Source organism: Bufo gargarizans, chromosome 7 (assembly GCF_014858855.1).
Source record: "Bufo gargarizans isolate SCDJY-AF-19 chromosome 7, ASM1485885v1, whole genome shotgun sequence".
In the NCBI taxonomy this organism is placed as follows: domain Eukaryota; kingdom Metazoa; phylum Chordata; class Amphibia; order Anura; family Bufonidae; genus Bufo; species Bufo gargarizans.
Window position 1 is genome coordinate 161,760,089 of NC_058086.1, and position 24,075 is coordinate 161,784,163.

General features: G+C 46.0%; 1 protein-coding gene across 5 annotated transcripts in view; it reads right to left on the minus strand.

Annotated features, from left to right (window-relative positions):
- EVI5 (ecotropic viral integration site 5) overlaps window positions 1-24,075 on the minus strand; it is a 158,369-nt gene that overhangs the window by 111,407 nt on the left and 22,887 nt on the right. For 3 of the 5 annotated variants that reach the window (XM_044300504.1, XM_044300502.1, XM_044300505.1), the window contains exons 2-3: window positions 18,083-18,168; window positions 10,192-10,415 (exon numbers count right to left, since the gene is read on the minus strand). In XM_044300504.1, coding sequence (XP_044156439.1) covers window positions 10,192-10,415; window positions 18,083-18,121 — 263 coding nt within the window. In that variant the 5' untranslated portion in view covers window positions 18,122-18,168. Of the gene's footprint in view, window positions 1-3,760; window positions 3,883-10,191; window positions 10,416-18,082; window positions 18,169-24,075 lie in introns of those variants that run through there. The other 2 variants (XM_044300503.1, XM_044300506.1) reach the window with 2 other exon arrangements.

Consider the following 24,075-nt stretch of genomic DNA (forward strand, 5'->3'; position numbering starts at 1 on the left):
TAGCTTGTCCCCTTGCTGTATAGTGGTTTGCCGGCAGCGGATCGCGATTACACAGCATGATCTGCCGCCGGCAAATCGTGATCTTTCAGCATGCCCGATCTTCAGCAGCAGTATTAGACTGACAGAAGGTCTCCAACAAGCCTTACTACAAATGCTTGTTAGCGATCTGGCAGAATATGTGCCAGTAACACAGGCTTTATACTTCAGAATCAGATAGGAGGACAATACGGTACACAAAGGCTTCCTGTTAGAAAGTAGATCGTAAAGGGAATTAATCCCCTATTATCATTAAAACCATTTTGTGATGCACATACCTTTTTCCTAATCTGTTTTTATTATGACTGTTGATTTATTTTATTTTATTGTATATACATGATTAAGGTGGCAGCCATCTTGCCTTAGAAGCTGCTAATGAGGTTGTGCAGGACTTAAAGGGGTTGTCTCTTTTCAGCAAATAGCATTTATCATGTAGAGAAAGTTAATACAAGGCACTTACTAATGTACTGTGATTGTCCATATTGCCTCCTGGATTCATTTTTCCATCACATACATTGTTCATATCCAGGGGGTTACGGCCACCGCAGCAGTGCAGATACAAGGCGTCTGGGAAGGAAGATGCTGTACATGTCTTTTCCTATAGTATGCAAGCACGACCACTGCTGCTGGATGACAGGGTGGTCATAACCCCTAGATATGAGCAGTGTATGATGTGATGGAAAATGAATCTAGCCAGCAAAGGCAGCAATATGGACAATCACAATACATTAGAAAGTGCCTTGTAATACAGATTACTTATCCTTATGAAATGTTCATCAATATCTGAATGGTAGGGGGTCCAACTCAGCTCACCCCACCAATCAGCCGTTGGAGGGAATGGGTCAGGAACATGCAAATCCTGGACAACCCCTTTAAAAGCATTCAAAGATATGCTTTACAGCAGTCACACGGACCATAGACAAAGTAGACATGAGATGTGGACTTGTGAGCTTCTTAGACATGCTTTGTGCAAAGATCATTGTGCAGGGAGGGGGGAGAAGATATCACCAAAATAATTTTAGGATGGCAGATTTAATTTAAAAGGGAATCCGTTCCCTTGGCAGTTATATGCCATCATGAGGGCAGCATAACCTAGTGACAGAGACCCTGGGTCACGAACCCTTTCGGAGGTAATTTTCTTGAACTCCCCAGAATAATCCTGCATCTGTAGGTGCTTGAGTCCAATACTCGTGAGCTCCGGCTGCAGGTCCTCTACTGTGGAGGACATACAGCTCTTTCTCTGCTGTGTATAGGAAAAAGGCTACCAAGTCCGCAGCAGTGGGCTGGGGAGGCCAGGAGAGCAAAAAATACAAGGACTCCCAAGCTTATGATGAACCTCCAGCAACTGGCTGGTGCTGGGGCTGTTCAATAAGGATTTTAAGAAAAGAACTGGATCAAAACAGGAAAGTGACTGATTACAATCAGGTCTATGTCACCAATTTATGTCGCCCTCAGATAGAGGAATGTTAAACGGGTGACAGATTCAAATACCATGAGCTGAACGCTCCCTTTCCACTAAGACCGTCAACTTTAAGGGGGGCCAAAAAAGGGGGGGTGGAAACGGCTTTACATAAGGAATAATTATGAATAGGATCACAGATGGGAAAACCACTTAGATAAACGCATAAAATATTCTATTCCTATACAAAGTATTAGTGCATTGAAAGAACAAAAATTGAATCCAAGATGATTGGCGGAGCGGAGAGGTCGGGTTTGTGGCCACATTACGAGAGGCTGGAGAGACGCTCTCGTGTTTGTAACCGCAGTGTCCTTGAACATTGATGTTTGCAGAACTGTACCAAGCTTTGTTGCAGAGCCATTTTTCTACATATTCTATAAATATATATTTTTTAAATCACGCTCCCTTAAAGGGGGATCTGGCTACACATTATTCATTTAGAACTAATACCATTAGCACGTTGTCTGCTCAGGACTGCACTCCAAGAGGGTTGCCGCTCGCTGGTACACATCTTTGGAGGATGCAAGTTTCTCCTTTAACCCAAGACAAGTTTTGTATGACCTGCGACCATGTTCTGCATCAGGCCTCCATAAGGCCCCTTTCATACAAGAGTTTTCAGCGCAAATAGAGTGAACCCATAGCACCCAAACTGAATCCTGACCCATTCATTTCAATGGATCCGTGTACATGAGCGTTTTTTTTTTATGCATCAGTTCTGCGTTGCGTGAGAATCGTTTTTCACGCAGCTCTGGCCCCATAGAAGTGAATGGGGCTTCAGTGAAAAACACATTGCATCCGGATTATATCCCGATGCAATGCTTTTTTTCACTGAAGCCCCATTCACTTCTACGGGAGGCGTCTTGGACTACAGATGCAGTGTGATCCGGTAATCTTAGAAGTGGAGCAGCTATCTTGGAAGACAGAAGAGGATCCCAGGGAATGACACATCTGCAGATGAAAAGGAGGACACTAGGTAAGCATCCTGCCAATTCCCGAGTTAATGAGATTTTTCTTGAACCAGAGGGTCATTTTGACTGTAACAAAAAAAATGTAATTGTTTTTTTAAATTCAACCCATTGACTTTTTTGGGCTAAGAAAGTACCACGGCAGATCTATTGGGACATGCCACATTGTAAAAAAAAACAATACAGTGCAAGTAAATAAAATATATAAAAACACAAATTTGAATAAAATCACTTAAAGGGGTGTCCAGCTTATTGATAGATAGCCTATTCTCAGGATTGGTTATCAATAACCGATCGGCAGGGGTCCGACTCCCAGCACCACAGTCGATCAGCTGTTCGCAGCACACTCCCATGTTTTAGGCACCTGAGTTGCAATACCAAGCATAGCCAATATTAAATGGATGGCGCTATGTGAGCTGCGAGGAGGTTGCAGAGCTCTAGTGAGCGCAGCGTCTCTTCAAACAGCTGATCAGTAAGTGTCAGACTCCCTGACAATCTATACTAATCACCCATCCTGAAAATCCCAGATAACCCCTTTAAATATGTACTGCCACGATCTATAATAATAATAATAATAAAAAATAAATTAAAAAAAAAGTGGCACCTTGTCAAAAGATTTGTACCTATGACACTCGCTGACCTGTTATATGTATTCTTGGCAGCTGAAGACATCTGTGTTGGTCCCATCTTCATATGTGCCTGCATTGCTGAGAAAAAGTTATTTTATATATGAAAGTGAGCCTCTAGGAGCAACGGGGGTGTTGCCATTACACCGAGAGGCTCAGCTCTCTCTAATTGCTGTGTGCTCTGCACTTCGACAGGACCAGGCATTACACCTGGCTCTGTTAAAGTGCAGAGGGCACAACAGTTGCAGAGAGAACAGAGCCTCTAGGTGTAATGGTAACGCCCCCGTTGCTCCTAGAGGCTCATTTGATTGTAATAAAACATCATTTTTCTCAGCAATGCGGGCACATATGAACATGGGACCAACACAGATGCCTTCAGCTGCAAAGCGCACATGTAACAGGTCAGTGTCATAGGTACAAAACTGCTGACAGATGCCCTTTAAGACAGATCTGCTATACGCAAGCGTGAATGAGCACTTAGGCCCAGACTAGCTGGAAACAATCTGGTGTTGTTCACTAATGTGTAGCTGTAATACCACACAAATGCCGCTGACGGCAAAAAGATTACAACAACTATAAAAAATGCAAGATGCAAAAACAAAGTAAAAATGATAAAAGTAAGACAGAAGTAGCACTGGATTACACAGTCATTCACGGGACAGTGAACGGTTTACCTGAGAAGGTTGAGTACGGACATACCCGGGCAGTTCCGTGCCACTCACTGTTCAGCTGCTCTCTATGCCCCTGGTTTTTGTGTGCGCAATGATTTACCTTTCCAAACAGTGCGATGTACGAGGATGGACTAAGCAATGGCTGAACTTTGGGAAGCCGTCGTATGTACACACAAAAGCAACCTTTGTCCTTCTGTATCAAACACACTAATGACAGCGAGGACAACATTGCTTCACATTACTAACTGCAATAAAGCGAGAGTGTGAACACAGATCAAGAAGCATGCCACAGCATTAAATCCACCTAAGGGTGCATTCACACAAACGTATGAGTTTTGCAGACTGCTAAAAGTATGGTTGACGTCTGTGTTGCATCCATTTTATTTGCAGACCCGTTGTAACGATGTCTATTCCTGTCCGCAAGATGGACAAGAATAGGACATGTACTACCATTTTTGCGGGACTGCAGAACAAACGGTACAATGTGCAATCCGCAAAAAGTGTGGATCAGATGCAGACCAAAAATACGGTCATGTGAATGAGGCCCTATATTGTGTAGGTTCCTCCTTGAGCCAAAAAAACAGCTCTAAGCCATCAAAGCTTGGACTCCACTTTATTTCATTTCAAAACGCTGTCCATTCATTAATTTCTGGAAGAAATAATAGAGGAATGACACCATAGAGCCATAAGAACAGATGTACCAGAATTGCTAATGCATGGGGAGTGCAAGTAGCTACTAAACATATCAGAAGAGGTAACATGTCTTCTTTATAGGGGCTACCCAGTGGAGAGAAAGAAAGAAAAAAAAATAATCTGGGTTCAGAGTGGGTGTAAAAATAAAATAAATAATCAATACTCTTCAAAAATTCCCCACAGGTCACTATTTCATGGACCCATCTCAATACTGGAAATGCCAGCTCAATCGCACCTTGAGATCACCACTGTGGCCAGTGATCAGCTTAAAGGGCATTTTTGGTAATTTCCCATTTGTAGGAAGGGGAACGGGAAGTAGAGACCAGCAGAGACTCAATCACACAGGGAACATTTTTTTTTTTTAACCCACTTTGAGCCTTCTGATTATTTTCTTGCTGGACAAACCCTTTAAGTCCTGCAAGCTTTGAGGTGGACCTCTATGGATCTGATTCCTTAGGCTACTTTCACACTAGCGGCACGAACCTTCGGCAGGCTGTCCCGTCGGGTGAACTGGATAGGGCTGCAACGATTAATCGATTATATTCGATAACTGGATTCGTTGTCGACGAATCCAGATATCGAATAATCGCCGATTCGTTGCTATGCGGGCGGGCGCTGCATCTTTATTTTACCTTTTTACAATGACGCTCCTGTAACAGCCAGGCAGAGCGGACGGCGGCGTAACGTCACTCACTCACGTGACGCACCTGCTCCGCCTCCTTCATTCATGAGGTGGGCGGAGCAGGTGCGTCACGTGAGTGAGTGACGTTACGCCGCCGTCCGCTCTGCCTGGCTGTTACAGGAGCGTCGTTGTAAAAGGTAAAATAAAGATGCAGACGTGATTAGTCTGACTTATAAGCATCGGGGCCGGGGCTGTTATGGGGAGGGGGGAGGATCTGTCTATGGCACTGCTATGGGGAGGGGGGGGGGGGTCTGTGTATAGCACTGCTATGGGGAGGGGGGAGGATCTGTCTATGGCACTGCTATGGGGAGGGGAGTGTCTGTGTATAGCACTGCTATGGGGTGGAGGGGGGGTCTGTGTATGGCACTGCTATGGGAAGGGGGATCTGTGCACTGTTATGAGGAAAGGGATCTGTGCACTGTTATGCACATATCCCCCTCTCCATAACAGCGCCACGCACATATCCCCCTCTCCATAACAGCGCCACCCACAGATCCCCCTCTCCATAACAGCGCCACCCACAGATCCCCCTCTCCATAACAGCGCCACCCACAGATCCCCCTCTCCATAACTACGCCGCCCACAGATCCCCCTCTCCATAACTACGCCGTCCACAGATCCCCCTCTCCATAACTGCGCCGCCCACAGATCCCCCTCTCCATAACTGCGCCGTCCACAGATCCCCCTCTCCATAACTGCGCCGTCCACAGATCCCCCTCTCCATAACTGCGCCGTCCACAGATCCCCCTATCCATAACTGCGCCACCCACAGATCCCCCATAATAGTGTCGTCCACAATTTGTTTTAATATGGCCTTTGAACATATATTTTTTCAAGTAAGATCATATAAACCTCTGTTTTGTAATTTTGTCGTTTTTGCCGATTAATCGATTAATCGTAGAAATTAATCGGCAACTAATCGATTATTCAAATAATCGTTAGCTGCAGCCCTAGGTGAACAGCCTGGCAGATCTGTCCTGCTGCTAATGACCGTGTGCCCCCTGACTGCCGCTCCGTCCCCATTGATTATAATAGGGATGAGGGCGGAGTTCCGGTGGAGGCACGGCAAGAGGCTGCCGGAATAAAACTACGACATGTCCGACATTTGTTCCAGCAGCCTCTCGCTGTGGGCTGCCGTGCCTCCGCACCACCCTATTATAGTCAATGGGGACGGAGCAGCAGTCCGGGGGCACACTGTCACTAGCGGCAGGACGGATCTGACAGGCTGTTCCCCCAATGTAAGTAGCCTTACACTGCTGCTGAACAGTTTAGAAAGAGGCCACAGTCATTAGGGAATACCCTTGCCATGAAGGGGTGTACTTGATTTAGTTCGATGGTACGTGTCAAGCTAACATCCACAGGAAGGCCATGGCCCAGTATATCCCAGTAGCATGGGCCATCAGAACAGCTAGAGTGCCAGAGGTTGCTGATCCCTGGCCTAGAGCATCCCACCACTTCCGCCAGATTCTCTTGCTTCCACGGTGAATCCTGATGCCATCGCTTTCCTGGGTAAGCGACCCGACAAACATGATTCATCAGACCAGGCCTCCTGCCATTGTTCCCTGGTTCAGTTACGATGCCACCACATCTGGTCCTACGATCATCAATGCCATTGTTACGAGATACTCAGTGTTATTCTGATAGGTTTATGTTTTTACAGGCAACCAGCAGAAACCATACAATCCAAGATCCAACCAGAAACAACAATTATATAACAAAGTCTTCAGACCAGAGGGTCAAAGGGAAGGAATCAAAGACGTCTTTGATGCCACAACACTTGGCGCGACTTAAAAATACATGACTAAGCAGAAGACAGAACCTCCGCTGCTGAACTCATTCTGTCAACACATCAGAAAATTAACACTAGTTCACAGAAGCCATTGCTGCTTGGTTTCGCATCTCTACTGTACTACCACCTTTGTGGTATAAGCCACAGTCACTACCTGCACCGGACACCGCATAGCTTCGCTTGGTGAAAATACAAAAAAAAACAATGCTGCTTATTTTGAGAAACAGCGCCACTCCTGTCCATTGACTGTGTCAGGTGCTGCAAGACCGTCTCAGTAGAGTGAACTGGGATGACCTGCAATACCGGAACCATATCCAGATATATTTTTCTAATCTCAAGCAACCCCTTTAGGAGTAAATGAGATGAGCAGATGTGTATCATGTAGGCAACAAAATATATTACTGTATAATGTATATGTTGTTGAGTGGAGACAAAACACATTGGTTCCTGAACGGGTAAGGTCAAAAGGGCTCAAATTTTACACCCCCTGAATAATAGCCTGATGACTGCTTGTAGCCTCAAGAGGTAGAGTCCAGAACTTCTGTAATTTAGGCAAGCTTTACTGATCCCGGAGAGATAAGGGTACTCAACTACACTCAAAACAACCTGGCTATAGGGTTCCATGGACTGACACAGGGAGGAAGTAAAGGGGTCTGTGCACTTCAGGAAACCCATTATTCTCCTGGGCCCCTGATAACGCGCCTATTGAATGGGGTCCAGGAACCTGCAAAGATGATGTGAAGACCTTTTGCAAAAAGGAGCTCCAACTTTTTAGTACCTTGACTGTCAACGCTCATAGCATCATCACAAGTTAGTCTTCATAACATCTGTGGCATTTATGATGCCATGGAAATTACAGTACCAATTACAGGCAATTTAATGCCTAATGGTACACATGCCTGCCACTTACAGTGCAACCAATGGTCAGCACTGGTGCCTTGCAGCGCTTGAGGTCCTAGGTTCAAATCTAACCATGGACAACATCTGCATGAAGTTTGCATGTTCTCCCCATGTTTGAGTGGGTTTGCTCCGGGTACTCCAAAGACATACAGGAATTTAGATTGTGAGCTCCATTGGGGACAGCGTGATGTAAAGTGCTGCGGACTATATCAGCACCACATAAAAGTGAATATAAAACCCATTCAGAACCAAGAGCCAGTACAAGGAAAAAAAATACCATTCCCAGAGCACGGATTCATTTGGTCGCCTCGGATCTAGTAATTGTATGAGGTAGTGAAATAACAAATGAAAGCAGTTTGCAATGACTGTTCGACAAGTCTACCAATAACATTGCTCCAAAATAAAAAACACTTGTCCCCCTGCTGTCTTCATGTACTGCATGGCACGACACAAGCAGAAACCTTTATGTTAATAGGCAACAACAACAATATAGACTGCAGCCCTCCAGCTGTTGCAAAACTACAACTCCCAGCATGCCCGAACAGCCTACAGGTATCAGCCTACAGCAGGGCATTGTGGGAGTTGTAGCTTTACAACAGCTGGAGGGACGCAGTTTAAGGATGCCTGATATAGACTATATGGACAAAAGTACTGGGACACCTCGTGATCATTAAAATCAGCGGTTTTCAGTCCCATTGCCACAGGTGTATAAAATCCAGTCACTAGCCATACAGACTGCCTCTGTAAAGGAACGGGTCATTCTAAATATCTCAGCGTGAGTCTGTAATAAGATGCCACCGCTGCAAGTCAGTTCACAAAGTTTCTTCTCTCCTAGATATTCCACCATCAACTGCGAGTCGTATTATCGCAAAGTGGGATCTTTTAGGAACCACAGCACTTCAGCCACAGTGAGTGGAGACCACAGAAAGTTACAGAGGTCACCGACTGCTGAGGAGCATAGGGGACATTTATTCAAGATTGGCGTTCCCACACGCCAGCCTTGATCCCCTGTTCGCCAGAGTGAGATCCATGGGCCAGAGAGACTCAAATCTACTCCAGTTAGGGGCTGGTGTAGACTTGAGCTATAACTTACTCTAGTTTCTGGCACAAGTTATAGTAAATCTGGCAGGCCATGATAGCAGGAGGGGCGGAACCTAAGTCCTGTCCTTTTTCTCACCACACGTGGAGCAGCTCAATAAGTCCCAATTATGGTACAAATATGGTGTGCGCCATAACCTGGGACCAGCACCTATCTTGTAAACTGAACCTGTAAAATCAGCACCAACTTTAAACCGGATGCATCATAACATGGGTTTTCATGGCCAAGCAGCTGCATGCAAGCCTTACATCAGCAAGCACAATGCCAGAAGTCAGATGGAGCGGTGTAAAGCACACTGCCCCAGGCTCTGGAGCAGTGGAAACATGCTCTGTGGAGCGATGAATCACGCTTCGCTGGTAGTCTGACGGATGAGTCTGGGTTTTCGGGAATGCCAGGAGAACGCCAACTGCGATGTGCCAACTGTAAAGTTAGGAGGTATAATGCTATGGGATTGATTTTCAGGGGTTGACCTAGGCACCTTCGTTGCAGTGAAGGAAAATCTTAATGCTTCCAAGTACCAAGACATTTTAGATAACTGTATGCATCCAGTTTTGTGGGGGACAGTTTGGGGAAAGCCCTTTTCCATTCCAGCATGACTGTACCCAGTGCCCAAAGCAACGTCCATAGAGGCATAGTTGGGAGAGTTTGGTGTGGAAGATCTTGACTGGCCCACACAGCGCCCTGACCTCAACCTCATCCAACACCTTTGGGATGAACCAGAATGGAGATTGTGATCCAGACCCTCTCCTCCAACATCCATGTCAGATCTGACAAATGCTCTTCTGGATAAAAAGGTGGGGAAAAAAAAAAAAAAAAAAAAAAAATCACACCCTGGATTCATTTTTCAATCACATTATACACGGCTCGTGTCTATGGTTACGACCACCCTGCAATCGAGCAGCAGTGGTCATGCTTGCGCACAATAAGAAAGCCTCAACCTATGTGAGCCTCCCACTGTTCCGGCCGGCGCTTTTCGCTATAGTATGCAAGCACGACCACCACTGATGGATTTCAGGGTGGTCGTAACCATGAAAACAAGCTGTGCATAATGTGAAAAATGAATCCAGCCAGCAAAGGAAGCAAAAAGGACACTACTACTACATTAGGGTCTTGTATTAAACTTCTCTACGTGATAAATGCCATTTGCTGAAGTGAGACAACCCCTTCAATGTAGAGGTTGATGATCAGAAGAACTGAAACGTGGAATTGAAATAAGACATCAATGCGAAGAAAAAAGTCCCACCACAAGAAGCAGCTGACGCTCCACTTACCGGTTCTGTTCTTCTAGCTTCGCCAACAACTCTACTTCGTCTGGACTTAGCTGTACCGGAGAAGATGGGGAAAGTGCTGGTGTAGACAGGGTGGAGGACGTAGTGTGTAATGAAGTTGATGGACTCGCCACTTGACTGGCCATTTGACTGACAGTGTGTGACACTGTGTTCTTCACCCATGAGAGAGTAGAACTCAATTTTTCTGCAACCCTGTCTGTCGCCACCTGAAACAGAAAAAAATAAAAATTATAAAAAATGTCACAGATGTATTTCACTTCATGTTCCTGATCTGCTGACGCCTCATATATTACCGAGCAAGAACTAAATTATTCACTGGGAGCTTTAACTTAACTACAGCTGCCTCTATTAACAAGACAGCCTGCCTTGAGCTCAAGGGTATGGCCACACGTGGAAGGTCCCATGTGGGTTTTCCACGGTGGGAAATCTGCAGCATACATAGCCAAAATCCACATCAAATAGTGCAGATCGTGGATACACTGTGGACATGCCGTTGTGGATGTGTGCAGCAAACCCATGGCATTGTACGGCACCAGCATAGGATGAGATTTTTTTTTAAATCTTACACACAGAGCAATGTGTTAAAAAAAAAAAAAAAAGAATAATAATAGTAAATTGACCCACCACGTGGATTTTAAAGGGTTTGTGCAGCCAGTGCATACCGATTAACTATCTGCAGGTTAGGTCATCAATATCAGATAGGTGGAAGTCCGTATCCCGGCACCTCCACCAGCTGTTTGAAGAGGAGACGGGGCTTGTATGAGCGCTCCTTATTTTTCGAGTTTACACTGCGCGTCGTCTTGGCGGCAGTGCAGTGTAATTGCAAGTACTTGTTCCATTCACTTGGGATGAGCACTTGTAATTACGTACACCGCGCACGGAGCGGCTATGGGTCTATATTAAGGACTTCATGTGCCGCCTCTGAGGATTGTCTGTATTGTAAAGTCCTGACCTTTTTCAAAGATTACTACATTAGAGAAAATGAATCCAAACCACAGGAGCAATGGAATCAATATTTCATGGGAGAAAAAACCTGGACAGCAATTAGAGATAATTACAGTAATAACAACCAACAGACTTTAAAGGGGGATGTGCACTAATTTCCAGACCTCTCAGACTGGCGGGACCCGCGCTGCTGATCAGCTGGACTTTCCAACCAAAGGATCGCCCACCCGATGCATATTTTGTCCATGTAGGCAGGAGCTGCACACAAAAGCCCAACAAGAGGTTCACCCACTGGGTGACAGTCCTGATGTTTGTGGGCGAGTTTAGGAATGCAGATCATCTATGATCTGCCTGCTGGAGACTGGCCAAGTAGACCTTCTGGGAATACACTCAGGGCACAAGGCCTCGGATACAGCTACCAGTCTGCATGAGAAAATATAGCGTCCTAGTTCACTCATTCTTGTAAATGTTTGCTTATACACAATGCCCCAGGAAACAAGCCGCAGCATACAGCTGTGCACGAGACATCATTCGGGTTACTCCGCTCTATATATACTAGCTTGAGGTTATTTGTGTAGCGGTTGTAATATATACCGTATCAGCTTCAGTCTGCAATAACTGGTTAAGCAGCTCAATAAACATAGGTAGACTTAAAGGGAACCTGTCACCAGGATTTTGTGTATAGAGCTGAGGACATGGGTTGCTAGATCGCTGCTAGCACATCCGCAATACCCAGTCCCCATAGCTCTGTGTGCTTTTATTGTGTAAAAAAAAAAAAAAAAAAAAAAAGGATTTTATACATATGCAAATTAACCCGAGATGAGTCCTGTCCCTGACTCATCTCACATACAGGACTCATCTCAGGTTAATTTGCATATGTATAAAATCCTTTCTTTTTTTTTACACAATAAAAGCACACAGAGCTATGGGGACTGGATATTGTGGATGTGCTAGCGGCCATCTAGCAACCCATGTCCTCAGCTCTATACCCAAAATCCAGGTGACAGGTTCCCTTTAAAGAGGACCCGTCACCTCTCCTGACATGTCCATTTTAGAGTTTTTTTTTTTTTTATCCAACACCATGTTGTGCCATTCCTTTATTAGTCCTGTTAGAATATATATATATATATTTTTTTTAGAGTGCATCTTCTGGGGTAAATACTAATGAGTGCTTCCATTATAGAAGCGCTCATTAGGACCGGCAAGCGGTGATTGCAGCACTCCCCGGGCTCTGTACTCACCGATTCCTAGTCCTCTGCAGTCGGCTGTGCTGTGACTGCGCACAGCGTGAGGACGTCAGTGATCTGTGACCTCAAACTGTGCGCGTCGGGTCACAGCAGAGCATGCGGCAAGAAGAGATGGAGCTGGTCCATGGGAGCGGAGGCAGTATCGGGAGCAGGAGAGCTGTGGCGAGAGGAAGCGCTTCATGCGCGAAACGGCCGTCGCCGCTTACTGTTTGGTTGCACTGTATCGTGTCTGCTCCTGACCCGTGGTGAATAAAGTAAATGAAAACATCAATTGGCGAGTGCCGCTGGATTATTTTCTTATGTTGCACGTGAATTATTAACGCCTGACACCAGCTGAGCACCGCCTGACCCGGGGATACACTGAACATTGTCCGTAGCTGTACTTGCAGGAGGAAGCGGGGTTATGTGCAGTGCCATCGGATCTGTTTAACTCCATTGATCCAGAGCAGGAGAGGGAAGTGGATTTTTTTTATTTATTTTTTATTTGCTCTGAGCAAGAGGGTCTGTGCGGAGGTCTGGGGGTCATTCACATTCAGGGGTCTGATCTGCGGTCTGAATGGGGAAGGTTTATTCATAATGGGGCTGTTATTTGAGATCTAGGTGTCATTCACATTGGGGGTCTAATCTGAAGTCTGAATAGTGTGGGGGGGGTTCTTATTCATATTGGGGGTCTGATCTGAGGTCTGATTGGGGGTCATTCACAGAGTCTGATTGGAGGTCTGACCTGAGGTGTTATTGGGGTCTTATTTACATTGGGATCTGAGCAGAGTTCTGATTGAGGGTCTTATTAACATTGGGGGTCTGAGCGGAGGTCTAATGAAAAATATTTTTCTTATTCTCCTCCTCTAAAATCTAATTGCGTCTTTCGGGCAGGTGCATCTTATAAAAAGGTGAAAAATACTGTATATTGCCCGTGGGAGCCAGGGCTCTGCGATGGGTAGTGAGTAGGGGAACTTGAGGGATCACTCTCACAAGGGTGGTCATTGCTCTCACCTGTATATGTAGGGATTACTAGGGGCAGTCAGGAGATCCCACCTGGATGTTTCATGGGTTCCACCATCGCTGGGCAGACTGTTGCCGCTTTATTTGTCATATTTTATGACCGGTAATTTTGGGCTTCATACCTTACCAATATTGTTTAAAAGTATAAAGATATTGTCTTTTATAGTGGAGGCATGCTCCTGGTTGTATATTTATTGTGATACTGTTTGGACTACATCATTAAGTCCATACCACCACTAAGGGTACTTTCACACTAGTGCTTTTCTTTTCCAGCATAGAGTTCCGTCACAGGGGGTCTATACTGGAAAAGGACTGATCAGGCATATCCCCATGCATTCTGAATGGAGAGTAATCCGTTCAGGATGTCTTCAGTTCAGTCAGTTTGACTGATCAGGCAAAAGATAAAACCGCAGCATGCTACGGTTTTATCTCTGGTAAAAAAAAAAAAACTGAAGACTTGCTTGATCAGTCTTAGGGCTCTTTCACACCTGCGTTCTTGTCTTCCAGCATAGAGTTCCGTCGTCGGGGCTCTATGCCGGAAGAATCCTGATCAGTTTTATCCTAATGCATTCTGAATGGAGTGAAATCCGTTCAGGATGCATCAGGATGTCTTCAGTTCCGGAACGGAACGTTTTTTGGCCGGAGAAAATACCGCAGCATGCTGCGCTTTTTGCTCCAGCCAAAAATCCTGAAGACTTGCCGCAAGGCCGGATCCGGAATTAATGCCCATTGAAAGGCATTGATCCGGATACGGCCTTAAGCTAAACGTTGTTTCGGCGCATTGCCGGATCCGACGTTTAGCTTTTTTAGAGTGGTTACCATGGCGCGGGGGAGCAGCATACTTACTGTCCGTGCGGCTCCCGGGGCGCTCCAGAGTGACGTCAGGGCGCCCCAAGCACATGGATCACGTGATCGCATGGCAAGTCATCCATGCGCATGGGGCGCTCTGACGTCATTCTGGAGTGCCCCAGGAGCCGCGTGGACTGTAAGTATACCGCTCGCCGCTCCTACTATGGCAACCAGGACTTTAATAGCATCCTGGCTGCCATAGTAACACTGAAAGCATTTTGAAGACGGATCCGTCTTCAAATGCTTTCAGTACACTTGCGTTTTTCTGGATCCGGCTTGTAATTCCGGCAAGTGGAGTACACGCCGGATCCGGACAACGCAAGTGTGAAAGAGGCCTTAAAATGCAATCAGTTTGCATGCGTTTTGCCAGATCTGTCAGGCAGTTCTGGCGACTGAACTGCCTGCTGGATTCCTCTGCCGCAAGTGTGAAAGTAGCCTAGCTGTGGCTGTTTATAGCTAGGTGTGCCCCTGCACAGTCTGACACTATTCAATCAGTGTCAGACTGTGCAGGGACACCCCCCCAACTGGTAACACCCATCTGGACCTTCAGTGCAAACGTCTAGCAAGAATAAATAAATAAATGGTACAAAAAGGCCAGTTTCACAGCAGCGTACTCTGTGCAAAACATGCGCGCTGTGTGTCAGAGGTATTTCCCGGCCTGAGTGCCGATCCGGCTGCAATATGGACCCACAGTATAATAAGGATTTATAATTCCGAGTGTTCCTGCCCAACCTCAACTCTAATAATCTGTGCTCATATAAGGCAGTCAGTACATATCAGAGTTGAGGTCGGGCAGAGACACACAGCATTATAAATTATTATGCCGTAGGTCCATGTCACAGGAGCAGCATTCAGGCCTGGAAATACTTCTGACACATGGAGAAAATTTCTTGCACAGAATACACTCGTGTGAAACTGGCCATAGAGTGATAAGAACGTATACCCCAGAACTGTGATTACACATGGATTCAAGTGGTTACTAATACAGTCATGTCAGGAGAGGGGACTGCTCCTCTTTAATAGGCATCTGTCAGCAGTCTTGTCCCTATGACACTGGCTGACCTGTTACATGTGTGCTCGGCAGCTGAAGACGTCTGTGTTGTTCCCATGTTCATATGTGCCGGCATTATTGAAAGAAAAGAAAAATATGACGTCTAAATATATGCAAATGAGCAGCTAGGAGCAACAGGGGCGTTGCCGTTACACCTAGGCTCTGCTCTCTCTGCAACTGCGTGCACTCTGCACTTTGACGGTTAGGGCCAGACATTATTATGTTTTCACTGCCGGTTCTGTCAAAGTGCAGATGGTGCAGCAGTTGAAAAGAGAGCAGAGCCTCTAGGTGTAATGGTAACGCCCCTGTTGCTCCTAGAGGCTCATTTGCATATACAAAAAAAAAAATTTCAGCACTGCAGACACATATGAACATGGAGCCAACACAGATGGCTTCAGCTGCCAAGTGCACATACAAGCCAGCCAGTCCCATAGGTAAAAATCTGCTGACAGATCTCACCAGGATCTAATAAACTGCAGTGAGACATTGTCACACCATGAACCCCATGCGCTGCCTCTTTCATGTGAGCCAAATGTAAATGTACAAAGCTGAAAATAGCTACTGAGGTCTGTGTGGTGCTCATACATCATTTCTAGAGCGATTTGGCAGCCAAGCCAGCATGGGGTGTGTGCCCATCCCTGCATATGGCACCACGAAGCTTCTGCTATGATCTCCTGAGCAAATATCCGAGGAACAACAGAACAAAGAGGCTTCTGAGACCGTGACCGCCACAGGGTCACTATCTGCACTACATGTGAACGGCTTTCTACAGGCAGAAGCCAAATATTCTGAAACCTGCATCCAGTAAGAGGAAGAAACAAGATCGGTGCTCTTTAGCGAGCAACAGAGTGCAGATATTTGCCTAAATTTAAAGGGAACCTGTTATGGCCTCCGAGCTGCAGGCAGCAAGTTATAGAGCAGGAGGAGCTGGGAAAGTATTCTGTATGACTTGTGGGTTGTGCCACAAAAAATATTCTGCAGCTTTCAAAACAGCACCTGGATCTAAATACTTTTCTAATTGCATGTAAAGGTTTTGTATAGGCACTGAGTTATTCAAGCATGGACACGCTTGATATACATCTAGCAGAGCAATGAATGTGGAGATCTCTGGATCCATGTTAGGTACAGGGCTGGTTCTAGCTTTGTTAGAAAGGCATTGTCATGGACTATATGATGTCTGATTTTCAAGAAGGAACTGAGGATGTGCGGCCTTCTCAGTGAGCAGGTCAAAGAAATAAGAAATTCAGTAGCTGTACAAAAAAAAAATGTATTACATGCAATTACAAAAGTATTCAGATCCAGGTGCTGGTTTGAAAGCTGTGGAATATTTTTCATGGGACGACCCCTTTATTAAAGCTTTGACAGTGCAACACCAGATATGGCTCACCTCAACCTGTCATACTTCAGTGTGGCTCACAGCCTGGAACAAAATAGTAAGAAGAAGCCATCAGATCTTCAAAAAGCCAGTGAAATATACGCTCCACAGAAAGCGCACGCTCCAGAGACCCCATGTAAAGCAGATTTTCCAGCGAAAGTCTTTACTGCTGGAATTTTTATACTGATGACCTATCCTCTGGATAGGTCATCAGTATGTGATCTGTGGGGTCTGACACCCGGGATCCCCGCCGATCAGCTGTTTGAGAAGGCAGCAGCGCTCCTGTGAGCTCCTCGGCCTTCTTGCAGCTTTCAAAAGCCAGCGCCGCGCTGTACATTGTATAGCGGCTGTGCTTGGTATCGCACTCTGCCCCATTCACTTCAATAGGGCTGAGCTGCTCCTGAGTGCGATACCAAGCACAGCCGCTATACAATGTAGCTCACAGGAACGCCAGCGCCTTCTCAAACAGCTGATCGGCGGGGGTCCCGGGTGTCAGACCCCCACCGATCAGATACAGATGACCTATCCTGAGGCTAGGTCATCACTATCAAAACCCCAGAAAACTTTTTTTTAAGGCCTTTCAAGCTAGATTGCACCATCCTAAAAGGACCTGCTACCTCTCCTGACATGCCTGTTTTGGAAGCCAACTGCACTCTCAATGTCAGGGCTGCCTTCAAAACGCGGAAGATGTTGTAGCAGAAATTTTTGAAACCAAAAATCAGTTCCATTCACCCAAATGAGGCTTGCAGAAATCTATGTGCTTCCCGCCAAGACAACCCCATTGAAATGAATGGAACAGGTTTTCAGTCGCAGAAATTGTCAGCAACACAATCTGCCGCCCGTGAAGACGCTAATAATTCCTGAGCTTCTAGTCTTATGACTATGATGGGCTTTATTCCTGCTAAGAGTTATGAATGAGTTACAAGTTGGGGTGTGTCCCTGCACAGTCTGACAGCACTGATTGGATAGTGTCAGACTGTGCAAGGGGACACCCCCAGCTGGACCTTCATTGCAAACTGCTAGTAATTCATGCAAAACTTCTAGCAGGAATAATAAAGGAATGGCACATCATAGAGTCAGAGGAACAGATGCTCCAGAATTATTATTACTTGATGAATGCTAGTCATTTCTAAAATGGACATGTCCGGAATGGTGACAGATCATCTTTAACCCACAAACCTCACCCTTCAACCATCAGAGTTAGGCGATAGTAGGCATCATGGAAATGCTGGTGGCTACACATCACATTATGCACCACCACTGCTGAAAATGGGGGGGGGGGGGGGGGGGGGGGGGGGGAATTAAAATGTAACAAAAAAAAAAAAAAGTTGAGGCAATCCTATTACGCCTGGTCTCTGGCGAGGCATAACAGCCATACTAAGATGTGAGAGCCACCGTTCTCACCTGCTGCCATAAAAAACTTCCGGCATCCAGAAATTGCATTGTGTGGGAGTCACTTCCTTTGTTTAATCACCAAGATGCCATGGTTGCTGTTGATAACAGGAGAAAAAAAAAAAAAGGGGGGGGGTTAAGAGGATGAGACTGGAGTTCTGGCTGTTGAGACACTGCTACCTCCAGTAGGTCTGTGAGACAGTTTCCCAAGGGACAATTTACATTCAATTTTTCAAAATCCCAATTTAAAAAAGTTTTTTTTTTTGCAGACAATTAACCCCATCAGCACTGATCTGTGCACGAGCAATACGGCTATCGTAGTTCAAGAAAATCACATCTTTGTGGAGTCCATCTAAACGCTACCACTGCTAAGAGCCCTCAAAACCTATCCCCAATCTGTCAAAATCTATCGCTGTGGCTCTCAGAACAGCAGATACTACAGATGACAGCAGCCGACAAGGCAGAATATTCTTTTTAACCGGGGGAAGCAGGGGTGGAGGAGCATAATGCTGTGTATGGAAAGCTGGGGGATTCTGAGTGACTGCCCCTAGTGGCTGACAAGGGCATGTTCACACAATGGAATTGCTCTGCAGACATCTGCCTGAAATCCATCCACAGAACGCCCCCCTGTTGATTTAATTCAGAAATCCACAGAGGTGAAATGTATGTTACTTATGGAGGCAGGTTCCATGTGGATCACCCCTTGTCCGTTTAGCCCCATTCAGACAACCATATGGCCACCATGCCAGTGTTGTGTACCGAAAACAGGGGGTCCACAAAACACTGTCACCCATTGACTTGAATGGGTTTGCAATCTGCAACATACGGCAGGGAGGCCACATTCTATCTTTTGCGGTGCGGAGGCACGGATCAAGAAGCCCACAGAAGGGTTTCCGTGCGTTTCCCTGGGCTTCCTATCCTTGCCTCCGCTCCGCAAAGGATAAAACATATCCTACCTTTTGCTGTAGGTTGCCGTGGTTTGCGGTCTGCAACATAAGCACGGCGGCCAAATTGCGGATCCGCAAAACACGGATGGCGTCCATGTGCGTTCCGCAATTTGTGGAACGTCATGGACAGCCATTGATATAACTGCCTATTCTTGTCCGCAAAACAGATTTATATATTTTTTTGCGGGGCCACCTAACGGAGCAACGGATGCGGACAGCACACGGAGTGCTGTCCACATCTTTTGCGGCCCCATTGAAGTAAATGGGTCTGCATCCAAGCCGCAAAAACTGAGGCTCGGGTGCGGACCAAGACAACGGTCGTGTGTATGAGGCCTTAAGGCCTCATGCAACCAGTCATTTTCTTGCTCATTGCACATGCATTGCGGTCCCCAATGCACGTGCAACATCCGTGCAGCGGGCCGGACCCATTCAAGTTGAATGGGTCCGTGGTCTGTCCGCTCCGCACTGCAAAAAAATAAATAAATGACATGTCATTTATTTGCACTGTGCAACAACGGAAAGAAACACCACGGAAGCACTCCGTAGTGCTTCCGGTGTTCCATTCCGTGACTCCGTTCCGCATCTCCGGACCCATTCAAGTGAATAGGTTTACATCAGTGATGCGTGGTGCACGCGGCCAGCCTGCCCAACGGCCGTGTGCATGAGGCCTTACTCACAGATTTTGTCGCAGATTTGCCCCTAGCTCTCACCCAGCGCAATGCAAAGGGGATGCAACTGAGCGCGTGCTCTTACATGGGTACATTTTTGGGAATAGGCACTGATGTGAATGCCCAATTATCTAAGAAACTGCAAAGTGCCCAACAAACTGGGTCAAAAGGTATTGTGATAAAGCTACCAAAATATGTGCCATATTCAATGACCTGCAGACTTGTACAGCGGACAACTCTAATGGTAAGTGGGAGTCAGTCACAAGTGATCACACACCAATTAGAAAACATACAAAATTGCAAAGAACTGCACGAGTTCTCCGAAACTGTATGCAAAAAGCAATGCCGAGCGATGCAGAAAATCTCACGTTTCACATCCACATCTGCAGTCCTAAAGCAGAGAACATAAGAAACCAGAGACAGAATTTGCATGCCACCATCAACAATCCCCGTCTGTACAAAACCTCACATACCGCCACCAGGAGACAGAACCCGTATCAGAGGAGCATATTTGTGTGCAAAGTATAATTAGTGCCTGCCGTAACCTGCACAGGATGGGGGGGACTAAGGACAAAATGCCTCAAGTCTCAACAGTTGAACATTTAGTGGACAGTAATATAATCTGAAGAGTCAAAAAGTCGCAGGAGGAACATTTGTGATATTTTTAAGGGCTCATGCACAAGGCCTAGAGGGTCCGCAATCTACAGGCACCGGCCGTTTGTACACTGCATCGCGGATGCGGACCCATTCATCTGAAGTGGGCGACAGTCCGGAAGGTGCGGTGCAGAACGGAGAAACAGAGTGGCTCCATGGGGTTTCTCTTCGTGCCTCGGAAACTGAAGAAAAAAAATAAAAATAAATAAAAGGTTTTATTTTTTTGCGGTGCGGACAGATCACAGACCCATTCAAGTTTAATGGGTCTGAATTAGTCTGCGGCAGCCGCACGGATGATGTCCGTGCATTGGGGACCACAACTTGCAGTTCGGCCAGCACACGTTCATGTGCATGAGCCCTTATGTTGCAGCTTTCACCCGTTGCAATGCAGAGATTTATACATGTGGCAAACCTGCAGTAATTCTGTCATTAAAGGGGTTATCCGGGAAATACTTATGACCCATCTACAGGATAGGTCATAAATATCCCACTGGCGGGGGCCGGAGTCCCAGCACTGGCTCCGCAGATCAGCTGTTTTAGGAAGCAGAGGTTCTAACCGGAGCTCTGGTGAGCACGGTGATCTTCCGGGCGCTTACCACGCACAGCGCTATACATTGTATAGCGTCAGTGATTGGTACTGCAGCTCAGCCCCATTGACTTGAATGAGGCTGGACTTGAACTAGGCCATGTGACCGATGGCAATTTCATATGGCCTAGGAAGAGGCCATGGTGCTCAGAGCAGCCGATTCGTGTGAGTTTCAGGGGTCGGTCCCTCGTTGATCCGATACCGATGATCTACTCTGAGCATAGGTCATCAACAGTAATTCCTGGATAACCCCTTTAAATCTGCAACAAAATCGATATCATTTGGCACACTGTGGACTTCCCACGCCATGGGTGGCCATAACGTCACTGCGACACTTACAGTCCACCCGATATGGAGGGGTTAAAGGGGTCGTGCAGGGGTTTTATACGGATGACCAATATCTGATTGGTGGAGAACTGATGGGAGATGATGCATAGTGTAATGAAGAAGCTGCGCTCACATGGACAGCTGGCCGGCCGGGGGGCGCCGGGTGTCTGACCTCCCACAATTTGATATTGATGACCTACTCTAAAGGATAAGTCATCAATATAAAACCCCTGCACAATCCCTTTAAGAAAAAAAAAAAGACCTCTGTCCTATAGTTCTCGTTACCTCCACCAACCCGAATGTTAGTCTTCAAGTAAATTCCCACCTTGTCTTTAAATTCTGTTTCCAAACTGACCATTCCACTGAGCTGCACAATGTTCTGTTCTCCAAGAAACATACCTCTAATAAAGAAATATACTATACAGACATCTGAGGGAACGATGTCTAGAAAAGCATGATAATCATCCAGATATTACATTACCCATCGGCTGACCTTGCTCAGTACACAGATTACAGCCCACACTGCCGCCACCAAACATCATATTCCCTTCCGCAGAATAATGGTTTCTGGGACTTTGCTGACAGCTTCACTTCTCTACCCCTCCAGCTCCTCACCAGAATTATCCTACATGTACAGAACACCATGTCCGAGAAGATTTAGCTGAAACTGAATGAACACATTCTGCCAGCATTACCTGACATGTCCACCTCAAAGCTCTGATCAATAAAGTGTACAGCACCCAGCACCTCTGTAATAGTTCCACCGCCTTCTTTACTAATACTAACCCACCGAAAAACGTAATGCAACTGAGCAGAGATTGCAAAAGTATAAACTGCTAGTGGTGCTTGGTCAATGATCACACAACCAAGGTGGAGCACCCTTTATATTGGGTTCTAGAGCAGAGTAAAGGTTGATGTAGGGTCACATTAATACTGGGTGGCTCTTCCCCTGTTGTCATACAGTCTGGGGCATGGTAATGGCCACACAGATGCAGATATCCTCCTGTGGTCATTCCAAGATCTTTCAACTTGGAACGGTAGCTTATCCAAGGTGGTTGTTGGCTGCTACGGACAAGAGATCCATCACTCCTACCAGTCCTAGACCTTCTCGATGGGGGAGATTCTGGTGATTAAGCTTGTTAGGGGAGCTGCTGAACAACATATTCCTTTTTTATTTTCGGTCAGTGTACATACAGTCCATATTCACTCAGTCACAAGGTGGACCTTCCTGATGTTATAGTCTTCTCCAGACTCCAAGTGTCTTAGCTTGGGGTCTACTTCTTGAAGCTCCAGTCTATTAAATCCTAGTTCCAGTGGGGAGTCGCCATTTTCTATCCCTCCAAGTCCATTATTCCCTGGGCCTGGCAGACAGCCAAGGAATAAGATCCACTTGAGGCCCAGTGACCCTGGGTTTGTGGAAAGAAGATACATCTCTGGTATATGTAGCGGTCTTCCCCAACAAATCAGTGTCGTTCTTTTCCACTGCTGCAGCAGGACTCTTTAGCACTTACCCACAGCAGAGGGGTGATCTTTTATTTTTTCTGGAACAGTAGAACGCTGCAGGCTCAAACAAATGCATTTTTTCTTCAAAAAGTTATTCGCTGATCAGTTTCTTATTGTGGGTGCTCACACATGCTTATGACATAGCGGGTTGATAACATGACAGAAGTGCGCACTGAACCCAACTGATGTGTGGTATACGTGTGAATGGGACCGTTAAGAATTTTAGTAAAAGTAATAAGAATGATGGCTGGAGTAAACTGCGAATTAAAAAAATCTGCAAGATGAAGACTGTTCCACACAATTTTTTCCACGGATTGGGTTGTTCTCAAGGCAAAGACACACAGGCCGGATTTCAACATAGGAATTACTGGCAACATCTGCAACGCACCAATCTGCATGTGTTACATGTGCATTTGCCACTATGCATCACAACGGGTGAAATTTGCAATGAAAATGAGCAGCATAAACAGACAGATTTAAAACACGCACCGCAGACTTCTTTCTGTAGAGTGTGGACTGCAATACATTGACGATTGTCCACTAGCAATTGCGCCACGTATGAACATACTGCTAAACTAGGGTCATCATTTCTAACTGTGGAAGCACAACCATAATGCAAACCACCATGTCTGAAGTCAGGCAAAAAACACGCACGCCACTCATCCTGCGCTCCTGGGAATAATTACAGTGCCACAATAAAATAACATGCTTCAACTAGTAAAGGAGAAAAGGACACAACAAAGTACACATGCCACAAGCATATCCTCAAAGGATGGCAAGCTCAAGAGAAGATTACAAGCCAACGAGACACAGGGCACAGCTATACAAGGGGTCTCAATGTCCCCTGACATCCCTCGATACTATCGTGGCCCTCTCCACTATAGTCTAGGGGATTTACGGAAAGAGCCAAGCAAGCCGCGGCTCACTCCTTCCATAACTCCCGTAGACTATATTAAAGAGGACCTCTCCAGCAGAGGATCTCAATACCGGAATTAAACTGATCCAATTTGATTTTGCACCGTTCCGTTAGAATGTGGTTGTGTGAAATCAAAACGGATTCGTCACCGGGTGATGGATGTGGTTTTTTAGGCTCCATAAAAAACGGATCAGTCACCATTGACTTACATTGTTTTCATGACCGGACACAAAACCGCAGCTTGCAGGGGACATCCTTATGCACCCTGAACAGATCTCCATTCAGAATGCATGAGGACTAAAACGGAAAAGTTGTTTTCCAATATTAAGATCCTCTGCCAGATCTCAATAGCGGAAAACAACAACGCAAGTGTAAAAATCGCCTTAGGCCTTAGGCGCATGGCC